The sequence below is a fragment of the Amphibalanus amphitrite genome, unplaced genomic scaffold (assembly GCF_019059575.1).
Source record: "Amphibalanus amphitrite isolate SeventyFive unplaced genomic scaffold, NRLGWU_Aamphi_draft 000794F_arrow, whole genome shotgun sequence".
Classification (NCBI taxonomy): Eukaryota; Metazoa; Arthropoda; class Thecostraca; order Balanomorpha; family Balanidae; genus Amphibalanus; species Amphibalanus amphitrite.
In genome coordinates this window covers 23882-48638 of record NW_024882288.1, presented here as the reverse complement: position 1 = coordinate 48638, position 24757 = coordinate 23882, and the positions used below count along the sequence as shown (strand labels likewise).

The window sequence follows — 24757 nt, the reverse complement described above, 5'->3', positions numbered from 1 at the left end:
ATCGTCAAAACATGCCTGCATCTGCCACCGGATGAAGGTTACATGGAGGCGCGTCGCCTTTTGGATAAGAGGTATGGTGATAAAACAAAGGTGGTTTCATCGCTGGTCGCTACAATTATTAATTGGCCTATCATTCAATCTGATGACGTAAATGGGTTAGACGAATTTGCTATATTCTTGAGAGGGTGTCTCAACTCGCTAAAAAGCATTCCCCATGGCATGGCAGAGGTGGACGCTAGCACCATACGACATATTCTACGGCGGTTTCCTATCGACATTGCTGATAAATGGCGTGATGTTGCGGATTTTACAGAAGAAACTCAGAGTAGAATCCCAAATTTCGAAGATTTTGTGCTATTTATTGAAAAAATGGCGAGAATAGCGGGAAATCACTGGTATGGGAAACATTTATTTCTTCCGCCATCATGTCCATCGTCCAGCTATTATTGTGACAGCAATGTGCCATCAAAGATCCCTAAGACGTCTGCGGGCAGTTCATCACCAAGCATGCACTGCGTATTTTGCAATAAGGCGCATGACATCGCTGATTGCAGCGCACTGGGTGATCGTCCTACTCAAGAAAAACAACGATTTGTAATGCAACATGGCCTATGCTATGGTTGTTTGCAGCGCGGACATATGTCAGCCACATGCGCGCAAAGGAAGACGTGTCGCATTTGTAACAGACGACATCCCACATCCTTGCATAGAAAAGAAGCCGGGGCCAAGAGGGATGAAGCGATGTCGCTGCACACTTGTTCTACTTCCGTGTCGGTACATGGTTCCAAATTACATGTTGTTCCACTGTTGGTAACTTTAGGAGGGAAGACTGTAAAAACCAATGCCTTTTTGGATTCTGGATCCACACATTCATTTTGCTCGCATCAACTTCTAGATCAGCTAGGCTGCAATCCGACAGAATCAACGACAATGACCTTGTCTACAGTACAACAGCGAACTCAGTTGACAAGTTATGTGATTAGAGGGATGGTGGCTAAAGATATATACGATCACAACTGCCTAGCATTGCCACCTTTGTTGACATTAAAAAATATTCCCGTCAGTTCGAACGATGTTCCCACGAGCACTGCCAGCCTGCATTATTTACATGAAGCAGGGGTAGAAATAGCTCCAGTAGAAGGGGAAATAGGGCTGTTGCTGGGAAGCAATGCTGCTCTAGCAATGGAACCACTTCAAGTTGTCAACAGTCGAAATGGTGGGCCATTTGCCATTAAGACTAGATTCGGCTGGATTCTCAGTGGAATTGGACATGGAACAGGTCCGAGTGTTAACAGTTTGTGGGTGTCCCAGGAATGGGATAACATTATTGACAACTTAGCGACAGAAGAGAAGGGACTATCTGTCGAAGATAGGATGTGGTGTGTTCAGATCAACAAGTCGTGCACCAGAACTGCTGATGGCAAATATCAAGTAAATTTACCATTAAGAAGTGGAAAACCAGTTCTTCCTAGTAATCGGGTAATGGCCGAGAGAAGATTGGAATCGATAAAGAAAAAATGTATTAAAGACGAATTGTTCTTCAAAAATTACAGTGCCCAAATGCAAGAAATGTGCAGCAAAGGATATGCGGAGAAGGTTCCTGCGGAAGACTCGGGTGCAGAAGGAAAGACGTGGTACTTGCCACACCACGGTGTTTATCATCATCGCAAGCCAGACAAGATACGGATCGTTTTTGATTGCGCTGCGAATTATAGAGGCATTAGTCTGAATGATGTGCTGTTACAAGGACCAGATATGACAAATGCACTGGTGGACATCCTGACACGCTTCCGGGAGGAGCGTACAGCCATAATGGGTGACATAGAATCTATGTTTATGATGGTTCTTATCCCTGAGGAAGATCGTAACTTGTTACGCTTTTTATGGTGGCCAAACAATGATTTGAACGCTCGGCCGGAAGAATATCGAATGACAAGACATATCTTTGGCGCTACATCTTCCCCCAGTTGCGCAAATTATGCACTTCGTCGCACGGCTCTAGATTATGGTCATTATTTCGTTCAGGAAGCTTCTCAAACTATATACAATAATTTTTACGTCGATGATTGCCTTAAGTCCGTTGACAGCGAAGACAAGGCAGTCGAACTCATAACAGAACTCAGATCGTTGTGTAGCATGGGCGGATTCCATTTGGCTAAAATAGTTAGCAATAGCAGAAAAGTGTTAAATGCCGTGCCAATATCAGATCGTTCAAAGCAAGTAAAATCATTGGACTTGTGTAAAGATCATTTGCCCTGCGAACGAGCGCTTGGTATTTGCTGGCATGTGGAAGAGGACTCCTTTGGATTTGATGTGGACGTCAGGCGTCTGTCAATGATGCCACGCACTAGAAGAGGAGTTTTGTCAGCCGTAGCGTCTGTCTATGATCCCTTAGGCTTGATAAGTCCTTGTCTGATGGTGGCGAAGGTGTTATTACAGGAACTCAGCCGAATACGGCTAGGATGGGACGATGACATACCAGCCACCTTACGACACCAATGGGATAAATGGCTCCAGCATCTTTCACTTTTATCAACGCTCAAGATTAGGCGCTGCTTTAAATCGTCTTTTCTTGGCGAAATAGCAGTAGCAGAGCTCCATCATTTTGCCGACGCTAGTGAGAAAGGATATGGGATAGTTTCTTATTTGCGGTTAGTCGACATCTCCGGAAGAATCGAATGCAGCATTGTGGGAAGTAAATCGAGGCTAGCACCGATAAAAAGCGTGACAATACCCCGACTAGAACTCTCTGCGGCCGCCCTTGCTGTGAAGACTAACAGCTCAATAGTTCGAGCCTTGCAAATTCTAATTGATCGTGTTTTCTTCTGGACGGATAGCACCGCAGTCCTTCGATACATCTGCAATGTGTCATCACGATTTCACGTATTTGTGGCCAATCGACTTGCCATAATTCACGATGGCTCTACGCCCGACCAGTGGAATCATGTGAAGTCAGCCGACAACCCCGCTGATCATGTTTCTCGTGGTCAGAACCCGTCAATTTTTATTAAGAATATGCAGTGGCAGCATGGCCCGCAATTCCTCTGGGAGACGAGAGATCTACCAAAACAGAACTGCGTTGATAGTTATCTACCAGATGACGACCCAGAGGTGAAAAAGGTCACGACGGCCGCGTGCATGTTACAAAATAATGCTGCAGACAACGTCCATCCTATACGTAGATGCATAAATTATTTTTCGTCGTGGAAACGTCTGACACGAGCGGTCGCCTGGTTACTCCGCATACGCTCTTACCTTAGGAAGAAAACCAGTGATAATCGTCGCCTTGCGCCAGAGGACATTTTAGAAGCTGAGCATGTCATTCTCAAACACGAGCAGCATACAACGTTCCAGCAAGAACTGACTGATTTAAGCTCAGAATTTTTGCGTAGAACAAGCAGCATTTACCGACTGGACCCCTATATCCACGACGGCCTCCTCCACGTAGGAGGCAGGTTGCGGCACTCCTCTTCCCAGCACACCACTAAACACCCTGTTATTCTTCCGGCAAAAGGGAGGGTCGCCGACATGTTGATACAAAAGGTACATGAAGATGTAGGGCATGGAGGTAGAGAGCATGTCCTCTCAGAAATACGAAGGACGTATTGGATTCTAAAAGGAAATAGCGCGGTAAGACGGGTCCTCGGAAACTGTGTCCGGTGTAGAAGAATGAAGCGCAAGCCGGAAACACAAAAGATGGCCGACTTACCTCCTGACCGCATTTGTGCTCTGGCGCCGCCATTTTCAAGTACTGGAACTGACCTCTTTGGTCCGTTTTTCGTAGCCCGGGGGCGAAGTCAAGTTCGTTAGGCGGCACGGGCGGACATCGATAGCAGCGCCTCTATCGGTCACTAGGGAAAGCTGGGCTGTAGGCGACGAAATACCGGCTGAGTCAGGGGCGGATCCAGAAAATCTCCAAGGGAGGGGCCATTAGAAACCAGGAGGCCCCCCCCATAATCCCACCTGTTGGAGGCCCCATCTTCCCACTTGTTGGCCCCCCCCCAAAAAAACTGCGTCTATTGAGCTTATCTAGCTGTTCAGGCAACATCTCAACATCTGTGCAGGCTTGGAGGCCCTCTGTGCAGGTTAGGAGGCCCTGTAAAAGTGGTCATCTCTGTGAGTATAAGAGACCTCCAAGTTATGAAAAGCTTTACCAATCTTCTAACAAAGAAGTCTTCTCAGCTAGTCTTCTAAGAAATAACTAAGTGGGTAGGTTAAAAAAAAAAAACTCATCGGATTTCGGCCACTTTATTTTCAGGAGGCCCCCTTTTCATCTTTTTAACTTTTTAACTTTTTATTTTATTTTTGAAAAAAAATCGGCCAAGGGGGGGGGGCCATGGCCCCCATGGCCCCCCCTTGTATCCGCGCCTGGGCTGAGTTGTAACAAGTTAAATAGGTTTATAGACATCCGTCTTGTGAAAAAGTTGAACTTTTGCCTTCAATATTTCTACAGGCAATTTTAGAAGTGCCTTCACATAGATTACAAAACCGTTTAAATTATTTTATTCACTTCAAGCCTTCCCTATTGTTCTTGATGATGCGGGAACTATTTCTAATTAGTGTTTCTAGCTTAGTAAAAGAACATATTGTGCAAACGATTAAAAAAGCATAAATGGAAGATTTTAAATGCAATTTTCTGTAACAAATAATGGTAAATTATCTACACATCAAGGAAAAGGTGCATGCTAACTGATAGTTTAACCCGCGCACCGACGGGGGTCTGCGCCAACTTAGTACCGACGGGGGGGGGGGGCGGATGACCGCCCCCCCCCCCCTGAGATCTCGAGAACAAAGCAAGATAGCGACAAGCGGTAAACGGCATCGGATACGCACGGTCAAGATCTACAATTTTTACAAAGGTCATTTTCAGGTCAGGTCAAAGATGACGTCACAGGGGTCGAAAAAGTCAAAATGGCGGCGCTAAATATGGAGAGAGTTTTTCTCGAATAACTTTCGAATTAGTCGAGATAGGAACAAACTAAGGGCATCATCGTGATCCTCTCGTCAATCCGCATCGAATGATATATATGTTGACCTCGAAAGGTCAAGGTCAAAGGTTGACCTCAGGTCACGTGACCTCGAGGTCATCATGTATATCATTCGATGCGTCTTGACGAGCTGAACACAATGAGACCATCCACGCGTCTGTATCTTGTTCCTGTACGGAGTTATTGGCCAAAAACCTTTGGTGACCTTTGATGACGTCACATGACCTCACAGCTGCCCAACAGCAAAACAGACCTCAAGGTAGTGAAGGTTGATCGTATATGAAGTCATGTATGGTATATGGGGCCATTCCGACCCGTTTTAGTGGTAAAAACAGGGAGTTGATTTTTCCCCCATTGACTTATAATGGGGAGGTCGCGAAATTGACCTGACCTTAGGTCACCGATATCAAAATTCCGAGATGAACAAATTGTAGCTACTAATGACCTAATAACATCCTGCGACTTTCAAAGGCCTCCGACATCTACTGTAGCTCTGGCACGGTGACAAAGTTGCAAAAAAGTGACTTGAAGTTGGGTCATTCAAAGTGACCTGGTGACCTGACCTTGAAAGGTAGGAGGTTCAAACTTGCACACCATGTGTAAAATTGATAAGGGAATAGTCATACCAAATTTCGCGGCGCTACGCGCCGCGGTTTTCCCGCTATTCGCGAAAAACCTCGAACTTTAACCCCCGTCGGTGCGCGGGTTAAAGTTCTTGGGGCCAGTTGGTTTCTTCTTTTCTTACGTCGCCCCAATGGCCGCGAATACACTTGTGATAACGCCTATCGTAAAAAATACGGTATCATCTTTTCTTGTTTGAGCACTCGTGCTGTACACATTGAAGTTGCCAGCAGCCTTTCAACCGACTCCTTCATTTGTGCATTTCGCAGGTTCCTTGCGAGGAGAGGACAAATAAGAACCATCAGATCTGATCGTGGTACGAACCTCGTAGGTGCCAAGCGAGAGCTAAGTAGAGAGTTGGACCTTTTGGCTGACAGTGACGCAATCCATTCGGCAATGTTAGAAAAGCAGGTTAAGTGGATTTTCAACCCCCCGCAAGCATCAACTTTTGGTGGCGCTTGGGAGCGCATGATTAGAAGCGTGAGAAAAATTCTTGATTTTATACTGCATCTGCAAAAGTTGACTGACGAAAGCTTGCAAACGTTTCTATGTGAAGTGGAGTACATACTCAACAGTCGCCCCTTAACAGCGGTATCTGCGGATCCAAAAGACCCCGATCCCCTGACGCCCAACGATATCTTACTGCTGAGATCTTCTTCGATTCCAGCTGGCCTATTTGATAAAAATGACGCAGTTGGGAAAAAATTGTGGCGACAAGCGCAATATATGGCAGACCAGTTTTGGATACGATGGCGAAAAGAATACATCCCTTTGTTACAAGAAAGAACTGCAGATCAGCGCCTTCGATCAAATGTAGCAGTAGGCGATATTGTCGTTGTCGTTGATGCCTCCGTTCCCCGGGGGCAATGGCCGTTTGGTCTGGTGAAGGTGGTGCGAAGGAGCGAAGATGGTCTCGTGCGCTCGGCCACGGTGCTAACTGGGGTAAGCTGATACAGCGCCCCGTGCGCAAGATAGTGGTTGTGCTTCCATCTAGAGAAGGTAAAGAAGGTTAAAACCTATGAGTAGTTTTAAAGGCGGAAGTGTTAGCGCTGCTAGCACAGCATTACAACTTACAACGTTTGAGAAGCTGAGCTTTGGAAATTCCGAACGAAAAACGAAGAAAACGAACGGAAACGATCGAGCTTCCCATCGAATTGAAATACCGAATTCGTACGAAGGATCGAACATAAACTGAATATGTCATTGAACGGTTTTCAAAACGTTTTCAACTCTGGAAATATCACCGAGAAATAGTCACGTGAATGAGAGTTCAGATAATTCAAAATTTGTTTCATGTTTTTATTTGCTTTTACTTGTTCGATAGATATGGTCGTTTTTTGAATTGATTTGACTTTGTTTTAGTTCATGTTACCCGTCTAGGCGACTTCTGTTACTATTAAAACCAGTATCCAAATATATTGCGTTTTCATTTCAGATGTTCTTTTTGTTATTGTTGGCCTACGGCGGTAACATGCATGCTTGTCAAATTATGTGAATAAACGAATTCATAACATTGCATTTTTCTCTCCATGCAAGGAACAAGTAAGATGTTGTAGAAAATGTAATAGAGGGCTGCATTGCTGATTTTGCACTTTATCAGAGCTTTATTAAGAATTGCTTTCCTGAAAGCTACACACAGGCCACAGCACTGAAATTCACAATGTCATAGCTTTTGGCAGAAAAAAAGAAAAGACTTACCTAGGTAAAATTGGCTGAAAGTATGGCAGAGCAGGTCTTGATGCGTATGCCCATCCATGTGCTTGCCGAAGCCGAACTGACTGCAACACATTAACTCTGACCCACCATGGTGGCTGGCATATCCTGAACTTTCACCACTCTAAACAAGACAACTTTCAGCCCTTAGCATTGTATTAAAACACTGTACATGACACTCAAAATTTGTTTCAGTGCCATCCACGAACATCAGTCGCCATTCACCAGGCCAGTAAAAACAGAATAGATAATAGTTTCAAACCCATATAGTCAGAGGTACAAGGTCTGCACCTCAAAACAAAATCCAGGTGACATTCACCACGCCAGTAAAAAACAGGTACTTAGGTAACGTAACAGCTTCAAATCTGGTAACATGTTGGTCGGACTTTACACTACCATATTTACATGGAATAATATGATACCAAACAATAGTGCAACCATTCTGGACAACAAAAGTGTATGATAAAATTAATTTAGAATACTTTGGCAGCATGATTTACGAGCACAGGCAGGTGTTACCTATCAGCCTTCTCAATGCTCGTAAAACCAACATTGTAGTTTTGATTTTACCTTACATGATAACACACTTGGCTGCAATGGCACATTTAATTTAATACTGTGAAAAGACCAGTTATAACCACTTCACAAGCACAATTGCACCTCATGCCGACATCCTTTTCCAGACAGTCAGCAGCGTCTTTCGTCAAAACTGGAAGATCAATCCCCTTACAACTGTTAACATCAAAAATATTTCTTCATGGTGTGATCTCCATATGGAAACCTTGCAGGAAAAGAATTAATGTCAATTGTCAGCTCTTCAAATTTCTTTGGACTTTAACTTGCAGTACCACATCCAGTTTGCTTTGATATTTTGTTTTTTATTCCATATTGAAGTTGAACACCAAGCTCCAGATATAGCAGGCAGCTTGATCATCTTCGGCCTTGGTATAATATCAGTCCAAGTTCCAGTGGTGGGTATCTTCTAATATTCAAATTAAAATGAAACGCAATAGGCTTTCTCAGCGCCGACGACGGATTTCACGTTGATAAAAAAGGGAGCTCAAGGTGAGCAAAACTCGGGTTCAAGGAATGGCGGGCGTTGAAATGACTGCTAACGTCATCAAAAAACCGCTAATGGTTAAGAGATAGGGACTACGCTGGTCCCACCCTGCCAGTAAAGGGAAGAAATTTCTTGAACACCATAAACCTGCGGGGGTTGCGACCAGGATAAATGGTGGTTTCTGACTTCTGAGCCTGGCCGCAAACTTGGCTATCTCAACTCAAAACTAATGTTAAGGTGGGATGGTCCCTTTAAATCATCATTCGAGTCTATGTTACACAGTGCTTGTAACAAGCATCTGTTTGGTGTTGACCAGAGTCACGTATTTTACATCACATGATGCATGCACAATGCACATGCATATGCTAGCAGAAGTAGACTGTAGTACTGACCTTGACATCTCCGAACATGGCCTCGAGGTCGTGCGAGCCGGAGCCCAGCGCCAGGTGGTACAGGATGTCCGACTTCATGTTGGCCACGTGCGGGTTCCGAAGGCGCACAACAGCGTCCTTTTGGCTGGCGGAAAGGATAGCTGTTATTAAAAACTGTATTATACCGACGAGCTGAATAGAAGCTTCAGACACCTTGCAGTCAGGTCACCTCACAATGAAATAAAATATGAAATTCTGACGGCAAAATATTCAAATACACTAAATCGTGGAGTTGCAATAGGGGACATCCGTAGTATGCTCAACTTTCGGACACTTCTGGAAAGTTATTAGCCATTTAACCCCAGCTTAGATTCGCAGAATTTCGGCAATGGACTGCAGAATGCTAAAATTGCATGGACAAAAGGAGTGATAAAAAAGGAACAATCAATGTTTATTGCATTCGCATCAATATTACAAATAAAATCATCTAATTAGTAGGTACGTCAGCAAATAAACGATACAGCCATTTGCAGCGTTGTTACTGCTGCAACACTGCTGAACTCTATCTCATTCGTCGTCATGCCGCCTTTTCAACTCTAAGCTCAGGGTTTCGCTTTCGTGCGGAACAATTGGCCATTGTCGATTGCCCGACGTTCGATGACCTGATCCCGTCAGCTGCAGACATCGACCCGGTGGGGTCGACTGACGGGAAATGAGATGGCAGCACTTCGGACATCGATTTCATGGAGCCGACGTAACGGCCATCCAATGGTAGGCGGCACCTGCCACAATGGCCACTGAAAACGCAGAACTCGCAGAGAAAATAAAAAGACAAGACAATTAAGAATTCACACACCAAAATCGTTGGCTGTCATTTTATTTTATTTTTCAAAAGAATGAAGAATGAGCCCAGAAAGCTGTGAAATTTAAAGCAATGATAAAGAACAGCTTTTCGGTCTCCGTTCCTCGCAGCCCAAGTGCATGACATCTCGTTTTAACAAAAGAAACACAAATGCTCAGTCGCGAGAAAGCTTGTCTTATTGGATCCGCCATTTTGGGTCTGATAGTCGATTTAGTTGATTTAGTCGATTTAGTCGATAGTCGATTTAGGTCTGATTTAGGTCACGTTTAGGTCTGATAAAATATGTCGAGCTGTGCATGATCTAGGTAGGCGACGAGCGACGCGGCTATGCGTAATGAAAAGCTGCAATAACTAGTTATATGACAGCATTGTTGCAAATTCAGTGAATGACGCTAAATACTTATCCCTGTTTCGACGTAATTAACCTAAATCATGTAATTTGAGTCTAACGCACTCTACCAGCTCTTGTTGAATGCGGTCTTAATTGCCCGCATTAGGGTAATTGGTATCGTAGGTACTACGATGCTGGTACAGCATGTCGCTACGTTTAGGGCCCCATCCGCTCGTATCAGGGTTGTATACGACTCAATCAATAGCAATCAATTCAATCACGACAAATTTGGGAAACCAATCAAATCATTCAAGTCAGAGCAGTTTTCGGGAATTGATTCAATCGACTCAAACGCGACAATGAAAGGAATCAATCAACTCAATCAAACGACTCAAACCAAGACATACATTAGGTTTTTTGCCCCACCAACTTGGAAAAGTGTCCATAGCAGTCTGGTGTACCTACCTACCTACCTACCTACCTACCTACCTACCTACCTACAGAAGAAACATAAAAATATTGTCATTTAAAATTATAAATTGCCATGCCATTCACAGTTTCTATGTAATAAGGAAGGATACCTAGTGATGGACAGGTGGATCATGATATTGAGGTTCAATGGGTAGAATTGGAGCAGAAGTTTCATTTAATGGGTGCAAAATAACCCAGTAGTTGACTCGCCCCTTAACCCAAATCACCACCTTTCACCTAAAAGTTGTCAATTTAATTTTGGCCATATTCCAGCTAAGTCATCAGGCCATCTAACCCCATGTAAAGTCCCTGTCTGTCTCTTATGTGAGTTATGCGGAGCTCTTCTGAAATGAATCCTGAACATAATGAACCTAGCTAGGTTTCATGCCACACTGACACCATATGAAAGTGTTGAAAATGTGCTACAAATTTGACAACTTCATTAGGTATGCTTTATGAAGACAGCAGGAAAGCAGGTAGGTACCTACTTACCTGCCTAGATGTGCCACTGGCTACCAACAGTACCAACGAAGGTAGATAGGTACCTGTGAGGTAGGTCAATCATTCCTTCCTTTCCTTATTAATATAGCCTGTGATAAATCTGGTACATTTATGAAATAAAGTTGATAAATTGCAAGATCAACAAAGAAAACGTTTTGCCAATAAGTATGCTAAGCTTTTATAAATCCTTATTCTACGTCTTTTGATTTTTTGATAAGATGACGTCATTGATTATCATGTAGTATGGTAGATCATCATAAAATAAATCGGTTGTACAACACCAATTTCGTTTTAATTATTATTTCATTTGAAATAAAACCACTTAATAATATTCGGTAAAATATTTTAAGGAAAATGAAATATATTAAATATGTTATGCTTAGGCTCCCAGGAGAAAAGGATCAACAAACGTTCTGCTGCAAATTAAACAATGCAGCAAATTAGCTATAAATTAGGTACCTACGTAAACGTAATTAGCGAGACGAAAACGGCGCTTTTGTTTCAGTTATTTTTGTAGGGGTTTCAGATATTTATAGAGTTCAGTGGGTTGTTTCTGAGGAGATGTGCTCGTGGAGATGTGAATTATTAATTAATCACACTTTATTAGTATATAGGGTCTTGCACTTTATCATCTGGATTTAAAAAAAAAGTTTCCTGCTGAGTGCAGAAAGGTACCTAGGTAGGTGCACCGCCAGGTTCTATCACCAGGATAGGATTGGAGCAGTTATTGCAGTTGAAAGTCAAAGTTGGCTGTTCATGTTTAGGCCCTGTTCTTTATTTGGCCATCTACCCCATATTGCAGTTGTGATGACAAGCAGTTTTCAGTGTAGTTTTGTGATCTTTGATGTCATCAATTGGTGTCATTATTTTTCGTCAACTAAAACTTATTTGAACTTTCCATTCAATCGACTCAATCATACGAGTCACTCTAATTTTCGGGAATCAAATCAGTCAACCAGTCGCTAAAGTCAAACGAGTCAGTCAACCAGTCATCTCGAAAAGTCAATCGACTCAATCCAATCAACTCAAAATACGCGTTGAAACAAATCAATCATTTCAATCGACTTGATTGGTATACAACCCTGGCTCGTATTGCGTCAGTTCTACATTTACTTAGTATCCGTCGCAGTGACGCCGTGCCAGTCGAACGGCTATCAGCAACGTTTGCAGTACGGGAAGGAATGAATCACCACGGAGCCAAAGGCATCGGTCTGCTTCGCACAGAAGCTTCATGAGCGGCTGAGATCGATGAAAATATCAAATCGACAGTTAATCAGTATGGAATAACCGGCCACACACCCCACTTGGATCATACTATCGTCTTTTACAAACATTAACATTTAAAAATATCATCATTTAGTCCTCATGACTCATGCGCTGCCGCCTGCACCACGCTCCTTTCGATTGAGCGGTCAAGAGGCCTGAAAAGTAGTGGTAAGAAAGCAGCCTGCATTCAATGCTGAAATTGATTTTAGGTACCTAGTTATCGATCTTGGTTCTATTGCAAGTGACAATAAATATTACCTTGGATAAGATATGCAATAACTATGCACTTTGTGTTTAGCGTAGGCCTGCAGCGAGTTGCATTGCAAAAATATGCAAAAAATATGCAAAAAAGTAGGTACAATCGAAAATGACCGTGGAAACTGAACAAACAGCCACGAAGCTAGCAAATAGAAATCCATTTAGCAAAATGTTCAAAATTTAAGTTGAAGGTCAGATTTTTTGCAAGGGAACATGTGAATACGTGCCGCTATTTATTCCCCATGACATCTCGCACTTGGCCGGTGCCTCTGTCACATACCGTTCATCTTGCTGATCGTCGGCCTTCATGGTGTGGGCTGTCGCGGGTGTGACACGCACAGTGCAGCTCGCCGCAGGGCACTGGTCGCTCTGACCTCCGCCTGACCCCCGGGTGCGGGCCCCCGCAGCGGAGCGTCTCATTGGTCGCCGCTCGACCACGCCGCCGCCGGCGCGCGCTGCTCGTCTGTGCGGTATTGACCCGTGCAGCGGCCGGCGGTCGCCGGCTCTACTGTGTTCTACTGGGGGCGGCCGCCCGGCCGGAAACCCGACCTCGGCAGACAGCGGACCTCAGGTGCCCCGGTCCGGTGGCGGGCGACCGACGACCGACGACCGACCGATGTCGGCGGGATGGAGTCACTGGCTCCGTAGGCCGCCCCCACCCAGCCCTTATCGGGCGATTGCAAACACCCATCGAACGGAGCGTGACCGATAGCACCTGCCGGTGGCAATATTGGCCTTCGTTTAGAGCTGGGGTCTACCCTGGCACTGGTCAGCTTTTAGGGGCACGTGGGCGACCGATCGAGAAGCAAACACCGCTGGAGAGGCCGAAAAGCTGCTGTCGTGGGAGGATGTGGCTCCAGTTTTAGTATCGGGGCGATCCTCTGGACCACCACCGAAACAGGGGGCCACGGGGCGCGGCTCAGTCCACAGGTCACCTCTCTAACGGATGTTGATCGAACCACCACATTGTAAAGCCGCAGGCGTTCAGTCACGGAGGAAAAACAGTCACGGTTTGTAAATAACTGAAGGGGCATAAATTCAAAGGTCCAGCATGTCGATTGTCGGAGTTGTGTTATAAACAGAACTGAAGACTGAAGAGCATGGATGTGGATAAAGTACATGTGCTGAAAAGGTTTTATACAGTCGTTTGTTTGGATAAGATTTATTTGGAAAACTGCTCGCCATAAGACATTCTGACACCATGTGTTAATGTTGTGTAGTTCTAAAAAGACAGTCTTCCCTTACGGCGACGAACTAACCAGCCCGAACGACCCTAGTCCCTGATAGACCAGCGCGGCGGTGAAGATTTTCCATCACGCAGTAACGTAATTGTGACGAGACGCTTCCACTTTGAATTTGAATTGCAGAGCATTCACGCGTCCATACTAGTGGTGTCAATCGGAACTTGAATCTTCGGAATTCCGATTTTGTCCAATGTCCAATTCGGAATTCGGTTGGACAATGGCAGCAGGCTTTGGACTACTTTGGAAAATCGCTTGCTACACCTCAACATTTTTAAAAAGTAGTCGTGTTTAACATTGATTGGCTATTAGAAAGCTCAGCTTTCGATATGATTAACACTTTTGAGCTTGTAACGGTACATGAAAAACAATTTAAATAACAGTGTTTAGTGTAAACTATTGCGTAGGTGTCGGACATCGTTGGACAAATGGCTGGCTTGGACATTTTTGGACGGACAATCGACGTAAGCATTGGACATTGGACAGACTTTGGACATACGTTTTCTGAAATTGACACCACTAGTCCATACACCCTATCGGCGGTCACATCTCGCCCAAATGTCATCAGAGGCCCTTCAGCGCCGCAGAGAAAGAGCGATGCCAGGAATTTCCCGACACTAGGTACACGAATTTCCAAAACACTGAACAGTGAACACTGAACAGATATTGATCAGGCTCCTAACGGTCAAAGGTTATCAGTTTAAATTGACATGGATTATGCAATGACACCGGAAAAGATGGGGAACATGTGAATAACCGGATAGTCTTTCTCAGCCATCTGAATGGAAGTACCTGATACCTGATACCTGATATTTGGGGATCATTGAAGGCACTAGGATTGCCCGGTGGATCCGTCGTAAAGAGCTCGGGTAGCATTAACAGTCTTATCTATTGTGGAGCGATGAAGGCATAGTTCATCCAGTGCTTGTCCAGCCGGTTCTTGAAAACATTTGTCGATGGCGAGCAGACAACTTCTTCTGGTAGGGCGTTCCAGTCCGACACAACCCGGGTGGCGAAGTGGTTGCGCCGGACGCGGCTGACCGCTGGCTTCTTGGCCACCTTGAGTCGGTGGCCGCGGGTGCGTGTACTTGGGGCGGGCGAGAAGAAGTCGTCCTTGTCCAGGCCGGAGCGTCCATGCATGATGTTGAACATCGTGATCATATCTCCGCGTCGACGGCGGTACTGGAGGGAGGGAAGTTTAAGACTCTTCAGTCGTTCTTCGTAAGGCAGATGCCGAAGTCCAGGGACAAGGCGCGTAGCCCGTCGCTGAACCCGCTCCACCAGCCTCACGTCGGTCGTGTTGAACGGGCCCCATACTTGATTGCAGTACTCTAGGTGCGGGCGAACCATTGTCTTATACAGCAGAGGAAGTGTATTGGAATCGATGTGGACGAAGCTGTGCTTGATCAGGCCGAGGGTTCTGTTGGCCTTGCCAATGGCGGTCGCCGCCTGCTCCCTGAATTTAAGCAGTCTGTCCATCTGGACCCCCAAGTCTCTTTCCGTGTCAACAGTCTTCAATGCAGCACCTTCGATCGTGTACTTCGCCCGCACGTTTTGGCTGCCCAGGTGAAGCACTGTGCACTTGGATGGGTTGAACGGCAGCTTCCACTTCCGAGACCAGGCCGCCAGGGCGTCCAAATCCTGCTGGAGCCTTCTGCGGCCGATCTCGGTGCCCGCTCCGACGTACACCTTCGTGTCATCAGCGAAGAGCTTGCATGCGCTCTCTACGCAGCCAGGTAGGTCGTTGACAAAAGCGATGAAGAGCACTGGTCCCAAAACTGTGCCCTGCGGGATACCGCTGCCGACTGCGACCCAGTCCGAGAAGCTGCCGTTGACAGTGACCCTTTGCTTTCTCTCTGTCAGGAAAGAGCGAAGCCACTCGAGGAGGCGTCCCCTAACGCCCATGTCGTGGAGCTTCTGGAGAAGACGCAGGTGAGGCACCGAATCGAAGGCGCGTCGGAAGTCCAAGTAGGCGACGTCAACCGGCTCGCCCTCCTCCATCAGCCAAGTCCACTCCTCGAGTGTGCTGAGAAGCTGCGTTGCGCAGGAGCGCCCCGGGCGGAACCCGTGCTGGCATTCAGTTAGCTGGCCTGTCACTGTCATGTGCTCGAACAGGGCGTCACGCACGAGCGACTCCAACACTTTCGCCGTCACGGACGTCAGGCTGACGGGACGGTAATTGGAAGGATCGCTACGAGGTCCCTTTTTGTAAATGGGGACAACTTGACCTAGCTTCCAATCTCTTGGGACTCTTCCGTCTGCCAAGGAGTGGTTGAAGAGGTCTGTCAAGGGACCACACAGGGGGGCAGCCAGCTCGCGCAACACCCTAGGATGGACTGCGTCAGGGCCTGGTGATGCTGCCGGGCGTAGGTCGCGGAGTTTACCCTCCACTTGCCCCGGCGTCACCCGCAGCTCCTCCAACGTTGGGCCTCCATACTGGGGATTCATTGCTGGAACGTCAGCCGGGTCTTCATCCCAGCAGTACACACTGCTGTAAGCTTCCGCCAGAGCCCTGGCTTTAGCTGCGTCCGTGCACGCCATATCCCCATTCTCAGTGACGAGGTCGTCCACTCTTGTTCTGGTGGTCAGGCGGGAGTGCACATAACGCCAAAATGCCTTCGGGTTTTCCGGCAGGTTCTCCACCAGTTGCCGCTCAAAATTCCTGCGGAGACGTCTAACCAGTCCCTTCAACTGGTTCCTGGTTCGAGAGAATCGGCAGTAGTCCAGGGTATCCTGGGTTAGTAGGTATCTCTTCCACATTCTCTTCTTACGGTTCTGCAGCGTCAGGGCCTCGCGCGTCATGTACAGGTTTCGCTTCCTGCCACCTGGGTGCTGCCTAGGGATGCCGCGCTCGCAGATGCCGTCCAGGACTTCTTGAAACGCTCGGTAGTGTTGGTCAACGGTGCAGCCATCAGAGACAGGCCAGGTCGCCTCTCGCGCCATTTGGACCATCGCCCCATAGTCGCCGCGGTGGAGTGCCGGTTTCAGTGTTGTCACTTGCTCGACTTCAGCGTAACACCGCAGGGTGAACGTCAGGACGACGTGGTCGCTACTGCCGAGTGGCGGATGGCTGCGGAGGTCGAGGACCATGCCTTCCTCCTTGGTCAGCACGAGGTCCAGGACGTGCGGCGTCTGTCCGGGGCGGTATCTCGTTGGGGACAGCACGTGTTGAGTGAGGTAGTGGTCCCTAAAGAGTTCTAGAAGCTAGAAGTAGGTACTGACATCGCCTAAAATGCGTTATCATGTAGTGCTGGGTAATATAACAGAGCGCTAAAATCAAGCATCGTATCATTCATGTGAACGGTGAATGTCCCATAAAACACGTCTGTTGCCTTGATGATAAAGATAAGAAGGCATGCAATTAGGTATATTTTGGCGGAGAAAGACGGTTTCTGCTGTCTTTTTGTTGAAAAAAACATTAAATCCACCAGTCATGTTTAATTAACTTTCAGCTGTTGCGAATGAGGAGGAACCACCAGACTTAAGCAACATGTCTAATGGGTTAGAAGCTGGTGTTTACCTTGGTAGTGTGTAAGGGGTTAAACATATAATAGGGATCAAAATGTTGTGGCCCACATCCATGGAACGGCCTTAAAATAAAAAAAAACTCAAGGTTCCTGACAAATATACCAAATATTAGCCGAGTTGGTAAGAAACAATGGTGTGGTGCTCCTGAATTCAGCTCCAAAAACTAGCCTAGAAACATGTAAAACTCGAAAAAGTGAACCGAGGTCATCAAAGGTCAATGACCTGACCTTCAGGTGACCTTGACACCCACCCTAATGCATGGGTCCAACAGCGATGCGATGCGATGCGATGGTTATCGGAGGTTTAGCCTTTGTATCGGCACCTCCTTGAGTTCTTAAACTTTAACTTTTACTTTGATCGATGGGTTGCATTGTTATGGTTGGTTTGTGTGGCTAGGATTCTCACTAGGGGACGGGATTGGGTGTTGGGAGGATGAAGGTCAATTAGGATGGAGAAGTTTGTTTTATTTCCAGCAGTCTTCTTTTCTTCCACAGCTTAAGCAATACTTCTTTCTTTTCTTCGATATCTTCCTCCTCAAACAGAAACATCCCTAAAATATCCTTTGCATAGGGTTTCTGAAGATGCATTGATTCTTGTCTTTCTTCTTCATAAGCTGGGCAATTCAATATAAAGTGGGCGAGGTCTTCATTTTCTGCATTGCACATCATACATCTTGTGTCTTCTTTCTTGTATCTCTTGCGCTCATTTAAAGGAAGACAGTTAGCTCTTGCCTGGAAAAATATTGTTGATGCTTGCTGGTTGTCAATAAACGTTACTTCCTTCATCTCCTTTTTCCAGACAATGTACAGGGACAGAGTAGTTTTAGTTAACAATTCCTCCTTCCATTTCTTTCCATCTCATTTTTGCATATCACATGTTTGAACGTCTCAAACCACGAAAAGACTGCAAACGCGCGGCTAATGCGAGCCGACATACGCCGAAACGCGATTCCAGCCAAACATGGTCTCGAAAAGTGGATCACAGGTCAAAGGTCATTTGGGTCAGGGTCATGAAATGTTTAGGATGGGTGTAAAGTTGATTAACGCGAGGGTACTGTAAGTCTCGTCGCGATCGGCCATTTTTACGCGAGTCATTCGCGAACAACCGAGGGGATCTGTTCGACCCCCCCCCTCCCCTAAACGGGCGAGGGTTTAACTGGGATCACTCAGCCTGTGTGATGCGGCACAGCCTACCACTCAGGCAACTGATTGCCTAAGGAAAGTGGAGCATCATTCTGTTGTCAACTGTACAGTTGTAAACAGCATTTCGTCACAGTTGGAAAAGCAACGACTTATTCCATAAGCCACAAGGTGAAGCCACGGTTCTACACATCTCGAATATCCAGTGACTCATTGCCGAAAGAAAAATACCATTTACATTAATATGCAAAACCAGTTAAAATGATCGTTTACAATTTACATAGAGTTTAATGGTATAAAGTCACTTCCTCTAAAAGGCCATTTTCACTTTGTTTCCAGGAAATCATGGGTCAAACATGATAGGCGAGCCAAAGAATATGATGGGAAGTAGCGTTACGATCCGATAAAGTTCGTCTTATCTCAAAAGATACGATCATGGTCCGTGCCGATTGAAGATAAAACATTAACTCACAAGCTAGAATTGGTCATCGCCTGTTGTACTTTCGGCGTAAGGAATCAGGAAACACTGAACACTGAGCGTCCTGAAATGGTCAGGGAAACTTTCCTTGACATGGTCGTCTGTTGTAGGTTATAGGTCGTTTAGCCATTGGTCGTTTATGATTGACTGAATGAAAAGAACATTGGGTATTATCCTACATTGGCATAGCAACTGCTAAGAAGTGCTCACCTTTCGGCCTTTTTGATGTCATCTTCTCGCGCTTTCTGCAGCTCTTCAATCGTCGACAGGCCGAGTCTGAAGTCGCACGGCATGTCGGCGCTGCTCGGTCGGCTGGTCGTTCACACTGCTCCCCCGCACCACTTACCACGGACGCGTCTCTCACACAACTGTCCCGCGGGCCGGGCCGGACCGGGTCAGAGGGTCACTCCAGGGCCCGGCCGTGACGTCACCGCACCCCTGGCACAGCCGCCGCCGGACGGACGGGCGGGGAGATGTTACCAACGCACGCACTAACAGATGCGCTGACAGGCTGCGATACGCACGTGTAAGGACAGCTGACTGTCACGCATTTGGGGGCATCGCTCGGTGGGGCTATTACACGTAGTTCAATTAGTGAACTACGTGTAATCAGAGGGGGAGAGAGGGAAAAGGAACGGAGGGGTGCCCATTGCGGAGGCCATCTGAACGGTCGCACCTGGTGGGCGTGGCACGCCAGGGGAGCCAGGCCATTGGCCGCTGGCGGGGGTGTGGCCGGTGCCCCCCCCCCCCGCCCTCCTACCCCCGCCGGAGTAACTGAAGCTGTGACATCAGACGGTTTCCCTCTAACCGGGAAGTACGACTGCGCACGGCTTCTGACGCAACGCCGTTCCGGTGATGGCAGGAGCTGTTGCAACGATGATGCGAGGAAACGAAACGCCAAACGGGAATGTGGCCGATTACCTGAAACCATCCCGTGGTAGTGGTCCAAAGAAGCGTCTCGTGCAAAATGACATGTTCCATTCATGCCGTCAATGTATACCTTAGTGGATATACCAGAAGCGTACTATACATGGGTCCAGCATTTTCTTTTATAGGGAAAAGTTCACTTTCCCGAAATTAGTTTTTAGCAATGGATTTATGATTTTTATGCTCAAAATGATCAGCAAAGAAAAATAAAACGTTTTTGTAAAAGAGATCATTTTCTATATTTTAATATACGAGGAACTATATTCTATATAAAATACCTAATGTTTGACGCAGAAGCATGATTACGCGTTAACCAATCATGTCTATCGTCATTTGGTCCGTAAATATTCACTAACAATAAAGGTATGGTATCATTGAGCGTAATTTTGGCCACAATGTAGCTACAAGAATGACAATTTCTACATGCCAGTACTGTTCTTCGCTGAACTCACCTGTTGAGCTCACGTGTTAGGTTTTCTTGCTCATTCCCCTGGCATCCTGAATCCTGGCTATAACTACTCTCTCAGAGGAACGACTTTAATGACAAAGAAAAGGATCTGGAGGTGATTGTTACTCCTGATCTCAAAGCATTCGAGCAAGTGTCCAGGGCCGCGGCAGCAGCGAACTCCATGCTGGGAAGGATAAGAAAAACCTTAACATGTATGCTCTTACCTCATTGGGTTCCATCAAGTCTGTAAGTAGGCAGGAAAGGATAGGCTAGAGGATAGACAGAACCCTACACATATAAGACGCGCCAGCCAAAAATTAAGCCAGTCATATGGTAATGTCATGCAAGACTTGACTGGAATCATGCGCCTAACAGGTTACACAGTGCTAACAAGTTTTGCTAGAATCGATAAGAATTTCCGATAAGTATATATAAGATAATACAGTGTACACCTATTTCCATGCTCATAGAGTTCATTCTGTGAAAGTCTACTGCACGTTTGAGCGCTGTGAGATAATACACGGATAATACAGTGCATACCTATTCTATGAACTTATAGAGTTCATTTTGCAAATGAGTGTTTATTGCACGCTTGAACGCTCTGAGATTGGGTGCGCAAACGGCATCCGGCGGTAAAGAGTTCCATAGCGGAATACATCGGACAGAGAAAAATCGCTTCCGGGTATCAGTGACAGTGGAGGGAATATGTATCTTATGACGATGGCCCCTGGTTCTAGAGCATGGAGGTGTGTGAAATAAGTTATTGGGGTGGATGCAGGACTGAGCATTAAATATTTTCCAATACAGGATCAGGTCAGCCCGCAGAAGCCTACCATACACTGAATATAGTTCCAACTTTTTTAGGCGTGTTCCATAGTCAAGGCCCGCCATGCCGTCAATATGTTTTGTCCACCTTCGTTGGACTCCTTCAAGCGCACGAAGATCTTGCACATACCCAGTGTTCCACAAGCATGACGCATATTCAAGAATCGGTCGGATATGAGACAAAAACACAGTATCAAAAACAAGAAAACACAGTATCAAAGCAAACAACCAGCTCAATGACTAAATGGGGAGGCGGCTGGAGGAGTAACGCAAGGGCTTAAGCAGCAGCAGAGACGTGTGCAGTGGTGTTCCACAGGGTTCCGTGTTAGGTCCGCTGTTGTTTTTGATATATATTAATTTTGTGTGCTCAAAGCTTTCCTGTACTTTTAAGATGTTTGCCGATGACCTTAAATTGTATGCTTCTGTTGCGCGCAACTCTGTGTCGTTGTATCCCCAGACAGATCCGACACTGCAACAAGATATTGACGTACTGTATAAGACCTCTCTGTCCTGGGGCTTGCGCATGAACAAGGCTAAGTGTGCGGTGTTGAGATTTTCCCGCAAGTTCTGTAGCCAATCTCAGCCGTTGTACACGTTAGACGGTACACCACTTCCGATCCATCACTCGCAGCGTGACCTAGGAGTGTTGGTCGATGATTCGTTAAAATTTCATCTACATATAGCCACTGTAGTGCATAAGGCCGGTGGACTGTGTCACAATTTTAAAAAGGCTACAGTTTGTCGATCACCCGCATTCATGTTGTTCCTTCTCAGGACGCATGTAAGGCCTGTGCTTGAGTATGCGTCTTGTCTGTGGTACACCGAATATGCTGAGGATGTGCGTAAACTAGAAAGGGTACAGCGCAGATGGACAAAACACATTGAAGGGATGCATGACATGACTTATGCGGAGAGGCTGAAGGAACTTGACCTTTTCTCTGTGCAAGGCCGACTAATTCGCGCCGATCTGATACAGTACTGGAAGATTTTCCATGGGAAGAGCACAATAACCCCTGAGGACATTTTCCATCAGCCTCCCCGAGGTGGAACTCGTGGTCACTGCTTCAAGCTGCATGTAGCACGTGCTGTTTCGAACGTGCGGCAGCGCTCGTTTTCGCATCGTCGGGTGGCTATCTGGAATAGTTTGCCAGAGGCCGTGGTGGCCGCTTCAGATCTGTCGTCTTTCAAACGACTTCTCGCACAGGCACTAGGTAACACATTGTACGACTACATCTGACTCGCGATATTTGTGCAAACATACCGATAAGTGTTGTTTTCCAATGGCATATGCCACGAGGACACACACTTTCCAGTCATCTGGCCACATCTACAGGACATCATCGTGGGGAGACTGTGACTGGCGTGTCCTGATCCTATCCGGGTTCCTCCTGCTCCAGTCCTTACTACCGGCTGCGAAGCAGAAGGAGCCCCACCAGGTAAGAGTACCAGGTAAGAGTACCACTCGACCTGTGTTTATAGGGCTACCCGGGCTACCGATGCAAAGGTGACAGCCCGACCACTTCATCAGCATCAGCATCAGCATCAGGCGTGGAGAGGGACGCGATCGGTCGGCTGGGATCAGGTCGCCGAGGTCAGAGGTCATTTGCTGGAGGGTGTTTGGGTGGCTGGGCTGTGTGGGCTGGGGTCGGCGGAGTGGGAAGCGCCTGGACCTGTCTGAAAGCGAGCCCCACAACGCTGCGGCAGATGAGAATATTGGAAGGGGAGTGAGTGAGACAAAGAGGGAGAGAAGAGAGAGAGAGAGAGGGTTGAGAAAAAAGACTGGGAGGAAACGATAAGGACGGGAGGAGAGAAAAAGAAGAGGCAGGAAAAGAAAAGAAGATTCAAGCGAGAGGGCACCGAAAGAGAGAAACGGACATAAAACGGGTAAAAAGGGAGCGGAAGAGAAATAAGGTATGCCTAGGTAGGTATGTGTTAGGGCTTTGCGAGAAATTATCTCTGTCGAATATAATCTTAAGAGTCAGCCAAGAATAATAAACACTGGTTTAGCACTTTAAGAGTGGTGGTTGAAATGCTACTGCTCAGTTTTAGTGAATGTACCATAGCATAATTGAACATTGGTCAAATATTTGCTGTTTAAAAGTGTCTAATCCGACCTACGATAGGCCGCTAAATTCACCTTCGATGGCTCGCGAATAAACCATGGTTCATTATACAATGCATACCTACCGAATAATCTCCCTTCCTATATATTTCATAGAAGACATCGTTGACGACGAGTTAGAGAAAAAGGTCCGTTTTGGAATTCCTTGTGTGTGTCAGAATAATACAAAAATGACCGAAGTCAATTTGAACGACTCGTTTAGATGCCGTTGAAACTTACTTGTCCTATAGTTCGTTTTTTTAAAGGGACCCTCCCACCTTCAAAAAAGTTAATGAATTGGCATAAAAGTGATGTAGCGTGAATCACAAAGAGCGAAAATGAACATCTACCAAATTTTACTGGAAAATATTCAACCGTTTTCGAGATATAAGACTTTTATTTTTGTTTACTTTTTGGGAACTCCGCTGTTTCTATGACGTCACATAAAGGTTTTCTTTACGTCGGCATTTGGAAGCAATAATTTGGTATCAAAGTGCGACAAATATTGCGCGAATGATGCGTTTATCTTATCAAGGTCAATATATGATGGCCAACAAAGGATTCCAGGACAATTCTTCTTATGGCATTTTTTCGTATCGCAATTCTTCGTCTGCAAATCTTCGTCAGGGCATTTATTCGTATCGCCATAGGCGTAGGAACAGGGGGGGCCGGGGGGGCCATGGCCCCCCCACTTTTCAGCCATTTTTCAAAGTAAAATCTTTATTTTTGATTCAAATACAAAACTAAGAGCAGGAAATCGTTCAGCAAGGTGAGATGAGCACAAAACTGCAAAGAATTTCTTCATAGGGGTATTGGGGCTCCCACAAAGTGACATTGAAGTTTCGCTGGCCCCCCCCCACTTTTCGTGAGGTTCCTACGCCCATGCGTATCGCATTACTTTGTCTCGCATCAGGGTATATGAAAATCGGCTCGCATTTCTTCTTCAACGCAAATATATGCAAGAGTAAGCATTGATGGACAAATAAATGCACCGACGAAGATTTGTAGACGAAGAAATGCGGACGAAGAAATGTCATGCGAGGATTCGTTCGGGTACCATGTGATTTCAAACCATGTGACCATGTGATTCGGGATTCGTTCGGGGACATTTATGTGATTTCAAAGTCAAGGTTCACAGCTGATCTGCTAAATCAAGCCAAGAATCCAAACTATCAAAAAACTATAAATTTGTTTGTCTGTCACAGAGGTCTCAAGCAATATAAGGTTGACATATGTTGAATCAAAAATCTACTGTCACAACTCACATCTCCTGCCTTAGTTTATCATTGTTGTTTTAACTTGCTTTCAAGAGAAACAGAAGCCAGTATCTGATATCACTTCAGATGATTGTTTCAAGATCTGAGTTCAAATGGAATTAAAAGCAAGATCAAGATGAAACAGGGATTATTGCTGTTAAAGTAGTTTGGCCATGATACAACAGGCACATAAATCATTAGCCAAATCAAATACTGGTTGGTTTGTCAAGATGTTTGTTGTCTGTCGTCTGTCGAGCTGCTATGAACACTGAACGCTCTCACTCTTACTTTAAAGAGAGTAGTTTAAGTTGAATGGTAGTGAGCTGTAATTAGACAAAGCAGCTATTCAGTGCTCACATCAAGCCAGGCTAG

The 24757-nt window shown here is 46.0% G+C and overlaps 1 protein-coding gene across 5 annotated transcripts in view; it reads right to left on the bottom strand.

Annotated features, from left to right (window-relative positions):
• Positions 1-24757, bottom strand: part of LOC122366280 (uridine phosphorylase 1-like) — a 56702-nt gene that overhangs the window by 17268 nt on the left and 14677 nt on the right. The window contains exons 1-2 of one of the 5 annotated variants that reach the window (XM_043338348.1): positions 20208-20228; positions 8775-8898 (exon numbers count right to left, since the gene is read on the bottom strand). In XM_043338348.1, coding sequence (XP_043194283.1) covers positions 8775-8852 — 78 coding nt within the window. In that variant the 5' untranslated portion in view covers positions 8853-8898; positions 20208-20228. Of the gene's footprint in view, positions 1-8774; positions 8899-9255; positions 9275-12722; positions 13087-19038; positions 19583-20207; positions 20229-24757 lie in introns of those variants that run through there. The other 4 variants (XM_043338345.1, XM_043338346.1, XM_043338349.1 and 1 more) reach the window with 4 other exon arrangements.